At 36.7% G+C, this 7,610-nt stretch overlaps 1 protein-coding gene across 1 annotated transcript; it reads right to left on the bottom strand.

The window, feature by feature from the left end:
* Positions 1-406: 406 nt before the first annotated feature.
* Positions 407-2,221, bottom strand: LOC120328073 (uncharacterized). Its single transcript, XM_039394469.2, has 3 exons — positions 1,969-2,221; positions 1,355-1,548; positions 407-1,261 (listed from the first exon to the last, which is right to left on the bottom strand). Exons 1-3 carry the CDS (start codon positions 2,043-2,045, stop codon positions 1,020-1,022), a joined length of 513 nt encoding a protein of 170 aa, XP_039250403.2. The 5' UTR covers positions 2,046-2,221; the 3' UTR covers positions 407-1,019.
* Between the last annotated feature and the right edge of the window lie 5,389 nt (positions 2,222-7,610).

The following is a 7,610-nucleotide window of genomic DNA, read 5'->3' on the forward strand; positions in this document are numbered from 1 at the left end:
TTTGTAGGAGCCTGTATGTTATTGTTGTCCCAGATTGCGCGTGTAACACGAAATCACATTCTGTATTCAAAACACAATTACGTAAAGCGTTTCATATGGCGTAGAAAACTTGACGGGGCACTGTATGTACAAAATGGTTCTCTCTATTCTGCGTCTGTTTTATTTAAGCATTTGAAGTGCGTGTTACGTGGCCGATAGTTTGCATATCATGGGTGTTTTCCCTGTCAGTCAGAACAATCAATATGCAGTAGTAATGAATATAGCACGCTCAACGACTGATAATAATAGAAATTTGTTTCCCATCGCCATTTGACTGTTGTTATTACAACAGCACATATATTTTTATGAATTGTTTCTCAAACTCAAATTGCTGTATATTGTGCCCTTCTGGATAACGGACTTAATGTTTTGCATTTCCCAATTATTTATTTAAATTTAATAACACGGAAATATAGTATATGACGATATCACCTTTCAAACAAGACACACAAAAATAAAAAGATATACAAGAAATAAAAATGCAGTGTCACTAAGTGTATGTATAACAAAATGTACTATATTTTTACAAGATTGCTATTGACATATATAATAAATAAACAAGCATATTCTAAAAAATAATCCTGCTGCTCACAAATAACACAGGGGATTACAAACATGAATGAGTACAAAAACAATTTATCAAAGCAGAAAAAAATATTAATTTTGCGTAAATAAACGTGACATGTTTAGAGAAATGACTGAACATAGATTTACCAGGTTCATGTGTCGAGAAACAACTTGAAGAAAATTTAACAAAGGCTAATTCGCAATCCAAACTCACAGTGTATTTTTAAGGATGTGTAAAGTGATAATATTCCATATATATAAAAAATATGTGAAAAATAAGTGTAATCACAGCAAAGATTAGATTATTTGAAGAACAGAAACATGGTATAATGTTCATTTGTGCCTTATCAAATAGAAACATAGGGTGATGAAGATGATTGAGTATCCAAGTCTATTCGTGTACATTCATTCACTTATTCTTTCCACGCACCATTTCGTCTGATTAAAGCGTGCCCGTGATGAACTCCACGGACGCTTTTTAGGTTTACCGGATTCACAAAAACCATGATATCATAGTCTTCCTCAGAATATTCTCTATTCACAAACTGTCGGTAATCTTCGGCACATAGATCGTCTACACTCCATATTACTTTGTGTGATATTTCAGGAGAAAATGCGTATGGAAACTCGTTTTCAGCCATTACAATTCTTTTTCCTAAATATAAATAAAGATACATAAAATTAAAACCCTTTATGGCATATTGCAGAAGTTAAAATCCTAACTCAGAAACGTATGACAAAAACCAACCTCGATATTCCGCGTCTGGGCTAACGTATTTCTTTTCATATTCTTCGATGTTTCCACTGTCATCTACTTCTGATACAATTTTCGTTGAATAGGGATATTTCAAGTACCGGTGCTTGATATAGCTGTTCAAATCAAGCCATTCTTTTGCAAGCTGTCGGCGGTGGTCACGATATATATCTGCCACCTTTTGTGTTCTAGGGAAAAATAAGACAGGTTCAGCGTTAAGAAATCATATTACCAAGTTCGAATGACCTTCCATACAATGCTGTGTGGAATGGTGAGTACTGTCCCTCCATATCATTTGCTGACCTAGGCCCCAGGCCTAGGGTTCACAGAAATTTAAGCAATCCAGTTTTATATTGATCTATATTGAAAATTCACTTGTTGTATTAACCAAACAGTTAGTGAATTTATCACTTTCGTGCCTAGCCGGTCGGTAATACATAAGTGTATCTTGAAGTTCAGTTTTGGACAAAAGTAGTTCCAATTTCCCAATATAATCTATAGATGTAATTAACAGTTGTCCAAAAGCTTTATATTTCATCGCTAGGCACAATACCCGAAATTGAGTACTTTGAAAATAGTATTCAAACCGAACTGAGAGGCCATCTCACCTGTCAAAATTCAAGTCTCCCTGTGATATATTTTCAGCAATTTCATCCCAACTTCTGAGGCGTTCTGATATTCCCATTGCAAATTAAGAGATACCGGTAGCTGTTATGAAGTCGATCCTCGATCTAAGATGTTTCTAAACAAGTGCGTACTCATCGCCAACGGAGCCATATAAAACTAAACAGCCTGACGTCCGGAAAGAACGCGGAAGGGAAATAACCTACTTTTTCACCAGACTTTTGAAATCGGGGCTCGTCATTATATAGTGTTCCCATTTAATATCAACATTTTGTTATTATATGAATTGTACAAAAATGTAGCAAGAACTAACACAAAGAAGAATATGAACAACTTCTGATATTTATCGTTGCTTTGTTCATATCTCATTTTGAGTACTGTATCCCATTTATATGATTGAGTACACAGGAACACTATGTATCGCGTGTTCTATTTATAGCAGTAAGAGTAATCGGTTTCGTCCATTGAAACATGGATACTGAAATTTATCAATTGAAATCTGAAATAAGTCCCAGGTGCAACTCTGGACAGTCAGAGAGACTTTGGTTAAAATAGTATATTTCACGTTGCAAAGTAAATTCAAAAACCCAAATGACAATATCAGTTGGGGTTGCGCGTGACTTACTAACGAAAGTAGTTCGAAATGAGCAGTAGATTCAGCTAGCGTGTAAAATATGGGTAGTTATAGTTATGTAGCCAATTTGAAACATTTAGATTGGGCGTGAAACAGGTAGCTCTTACAATGCCTACACTATAAAATATCCCTCCGATTCGATTTTTCATACACGAACATCATTGTCGTAGCCATTCCGTACGCATTTTTTGCCACTGCTTTTACTTCCTGTTCAATGATAATATTAGTCGCATTTTAATCTATGCTCATTTAAGATATAAAATGGGAAAATTCATATTCTGCAAAGAACGAAATACAACAAAGGTACCGTAACAATGCACTCAAATTTCACGTTTGGAGTATGGTAAATATAAAACATTCATTTCCATTTGTCAACAGCAGGTGTATCGGCTTAATTAAGTCCAATCAATGACATTAAACAACTAGATAACTAGAAAATTACAGAAACTGCAAATTTCTGCTCTGCTGATCACATTCCCCATAAGAGCTCATGTTAAAATCGTCTTGTTTATGCCACTTATTTTTCACGAGTAAGATTGGTTTGAATGACTAAGGTCTATTCTCATAGTATACCACGCGACTCACTAGCACAGCGTTTCCCAACCTTTTTGGTCGCGGACTATTTTCTCACCGGCAAAAATCTTTGCGGACTCAAGGTCTCTGCTAAGGACAACTTGATTTAGTACTTATTAAAAATATATTTAAAGTATATATATTAGTAAATCAAAAATACATATTCTTCGCCTTGATTCATTATTAATTTAATTGTGATCATTTAATCTGCGGTTGTGTTGACTGTTGACGAAATAAAAGAAATACGGTATTCCTGAAGTATGCGCACCAAGATGTCGCAAAACCTGAACCCTAACCTGAGTTCAGGTTGTGCGCCATCTTGGTGCGCATACTTCAGGAGGTCCAGAAATACTACTCAGAAAATATCATTACTATACGTGGATGCAAAAATGCGTGGTAAAGTGCCCGATTATATTTTGTTTTGATTCGTATTTTTGTTCGACAAATCTGAGCTGTTCGTAGAACACTTACGGCGCTGCAGTACTGTACGTACCAACGTGGAGGCAGTAAAGCAAAGAATCCTAAGGGAAAATGACCTGGTACGTATACTACGGTAGCACCCGGAATTTCGCGATGTCTAAAAAAAAAATTTAATCATCATAAAACAAAACTTATGGTGTTTTCCGTTTTATTTTTGGTATTTTGTATCGCCGCTTTTCAATTTAGAATATCTGGGTTGCCATCATTGACACCAACCAGAAAAAAATTTATTCGAACTCGCGAGAAACACCACACTTATGTATAGGGTTTTGTTTTTTATCAATTCTAATAAAAAAATATCGTGTTTTAGAGCAGTGATTCCCAAAGTGGGCGATATCGCCCCCCAGTGGGCGAAAACGATACAGAGGGGGCGATAGGGGGGCGATTTCGCGAAACCTGTTTTATGTTCGGCGCACTTAATTCTGTACTCTGTGTGCATTGGCAGTCTTGAATCATGTGGGCGATATTCACACGCGAAAGAATTTCTGGTCTCGTCTTCGCAGTAAGGTAAGGTAGTTTGCGTATCCCAGTATTCGGCAAAATACGGCCGGAATAAAATAATCTGGCCCGAGCTATTCACTGAATGGACCTTTCCCCGACCTTTGACTGCGGAAAATTCAACCCGTACTTCACCATTTCAAAATTTTTGTTGTTGCCTGTAAAATGGGGTATTTGTTTCAAACTATCATTCTAATACACACCATTTATTATTACCATTTTAATATTTATTACAAAAAAACAAGCAAAGAAGTGGGTTTGGTGATGCCCATTTAGAAAATGTTTCAATCTTGGCGTCGTAAAGCTTTCCAGCGTGATGCAGCAACGAGACAGTGTCACATTAAATATCATTGTAATATTTTTTAAATAAGACAAAGAACAAGCAAAGAAGTGGGTTTGGTGATGCCCATTTAGAAAATGTTTCAATCTTGGCGTCGTAAAGCTATCCAGTGTGATGCAGCGACGAGCGGTGTCACATTAAATATCATTGTAATATTTTTTCAATACGACGACTGAGTTGAGTTCACGAATTGTCGCAGTTTTCGCGCGCTGTTCCGTTTTTAACTTTCAAAAAATATATGCGACCCGCGAAAGACTAGCAACCCTGAATTTTGTCCTGCGAGCGACATAAAATTTGCCGACCCCTGGGCCGTAGCCGATAGTCAGTCACGGCTTCTTCCACATCCGAGTCAATGAATCCAAAAACAAATGGCTGGTTAATTATGGACTGATGATCGGACTGGAGGCTTTGATAGGATGAGGAATCGGGGATGAATTTTTCCGAAATATTTTAGTGCAGGTCATCAGGCTGTACGAATGAATGAGATGTACGAAAATCATTATTATAAGTTTGGGAAAATTGACTTTGTTTTTATTATTTTAATGTGAAATGGGGTGAATTTAGGAAGTGAAATGCTATAAGGCAAGAGTACACGACGGTTTTTGAGGAGGTAGAACCCTGGATTCTTTCATTTCCGACCTATTATATGGTGAAAAAGGGGTTTTCAGCCGTGCTACTATTGCTATTAAAACAACGAAATCAACTTTCCATCAGTAAACGGGGTAATTTTAGATATAATAAAAAACTCGCTGAAGAACACCAAGCTCATGTATCTCATTAATAAAAAACACTATAAACTATGATTTGTCTTCTTATTTGGTCTGTAATATATTCGTTTCTGACTTTATATTTTTTTGTAGTGCAGGGGGGCGATGAAGTTGCATAAACTACTTTAGGGGGGCGATGGTCAAAAAAGTTTGGGAACCACTGTTTTAGAGCATGGGCTCAAAGTCATAAGATTTTACCCGGAATGTTTAGCCGAGATATCAGAGAGACGTTTTGAGTAAGAAAATTATGAAAATTAGCTCCCGAGTCTACTACAAAAGCAATTCGATCAATTGCAGCCCTTCGGCAAAACGAGTGGGTTGCGATAATGAAGAATATGCTTATATCGGCGGTAATCTACTGATATAACGATGATACAGCCTAGCCTATGTTAATTGTAAGGGTCCTCTGATGAAAAGACGCCCTGACTAATCTGTTATGACTATGAGTGACGCCATAATATGGATTTTGAGTTCATGTATTGGCATTTTTCTCATAAAATGAAGGCATCATTACGGTTAATACTGTTCGGTTAATTTATGCTTGGCATACATTGTTTTTAAGGTTGAAGTGATAGAGTCTTTTAAGGTTATACAAACTCATTTATTCAATCGCATTTCAATTTTCGCAAGGTGGTTTCATCGCACCAAGGTCGTGCATGTAATAGCTTATCGGTTGCGTCTTACTGCGCCAAGCACTGGACTACAGGTTGAGAAGGTGTGCATGAGCCTCTATCGTTATTTGTGGCGTTTTGAAATATTTATTGCAAATAAGGAGCGCTTGGCAAGTTTTTATATCAATTTTTCTTCAACCTATTTATTACAAAAAAATCAAATAGTACAGCCATCCCGAACAAAACAGGCAAAAAAAAACTTGATTTAAAACAATTGTTTTAAAAAAATTCATTTTGAGCAAATCCCTACTTATGTATCTATCGACGCGTGTCCCCACTAGTGTTCCAATATCCGCAAGTGAGTTGTGAATTCCAATCGTTTGATCAAGCGACGCGCAAGTGACCTGTTACCATATTTCGATTAGTAAATTGCTATTCTAATAGTTGAATATTCGAATATATGCCCAGCCTTACTCAGTAACAAGTAACTATTGACTCGATTAATATTATGTGAATAAACTTGCTTTTTATGTTTTATCTAAATTCTAACATAAATCGTAACTTGGCTGATAGTAAAGTTTCGCAAAAACGTTTGCGTACCGCAGTGAATTTCTGGCTCGTTGCGGACTCATTCAAACTCTCCGCATATTCGAAGCTTTGGAACTGGTCTTATTGCGACGTGTTCATTTTACAGTACTATCATGTTACATTCATTTTGGAGTTTATAAAAACATTATACAACCTAAAGAGACTGGGTGATACAGATGAATATGAAGTACATAGCGCGAGAAGAAAAACAGCTCGCCTTTTTTGATGAACTCGATTTCTTAATAGTTATATATTATTCCGAAATATAAAAAACAATACTTTATATATAGGGCATCAAAGTCTTGAGTGATTAGGCCCCCCAAAAGCCTTGATCCGGCCCTGGGTACTGTTAAAGGTAAGATAGACTACTACTTCGCTTCGATCTTCGTGTCCATGTCATCGCTCTCTTGTCGGGGGTCTCTGATCGCTATCTCGTCTGAATGTTATATAGTACTTCATGGGAACTAAACACTATTAGTTAAGCTAAACAGTGTCAGATTATTTAATAACATTATATTGCTTCAATGCTTTATTGTTACCTCGTTTTAATGATCTCTATTTGTATATTTTCATTTGAATTCAGAAAACCGTTAAACTAAGCTAGACATCGTAATCCGTATCAGGGCACAGTTAAAATCTCTTCAAAGCTCTGGATTTTATTGCAATACATCAAATTTCATTGTACAACATTACTGATATTTGTGGCATTGGACATGGTGAGGGTTGCATGTTATCGAATAGTATTCCAAGGATCGAGGAACAGTCAGATATTTCAGTCACCCCCAATTCGACACCAGTATGTTATTTGCCAGTATACACGAGAAAGGTGTTACACATAATACCATCTCAATGGAAGGGTTTGTACAACGCAGTCAGATATCTACTCACAGTATCTGTCTATACTTTTATCTTGCATTCAAAATTATTACTACTCAGCAGAGCTTTTTAAATCAATTTTGTACGAAACATCTACGAAACATTTGGGCAGCGAGTCTTTGAATCACGATCAAAAATTGCAAACCGGGTGGGCCAGTCTGGATTTCATGGCGTGAAATTAGAGGTCCAGGGTCAACTAGAGGTCATGGCCACATAGAAGACCGAGCTTCGACGGCGATGATGCATATATTTGCATGGG

The sequence above is a fragment of the Styela clava genome, chromosome 7 (genome assembly GCF_964204865.1).
Source record: "Styela clava chromosome 7, kaStyClav1.hap1.2, whole genome shotgun sequence".
Taxonomy (NCBI): Eukaryota; Metazoa; Chordata; class Ascidiacea; order Stolidobranchia; family Styelidae; genus Styela; species Styela clava.

What these genes read in the sequence shown, in the direction of transcription:
- LOC120328073 (XM_039394469.2), bottom strand. Translation starts at nt 2,045, where the DNA reads ATGGGAATATCAGAACGCCTCAGAAGTTGGGATGAAATTGCTGAAAAT. An exon ending in GGAGACTTGAATTTTGACAG is followed by an intron (nt 1,549 to 1,968) that starts GTGAGATGGCCT and finishes ATTTTTCCCTAG; the next exon opens with AACACAAAAGGTGGCAGATA. An exon ending in CCCAGACGCGGAATATCGAG is followed by an intron (nt 1,262 to 1,354) that starts GTTGGTTTTTGT and finishes ATTTATATTTAG; the next exon opens with GAAAAAGAATTGTAATGGCT.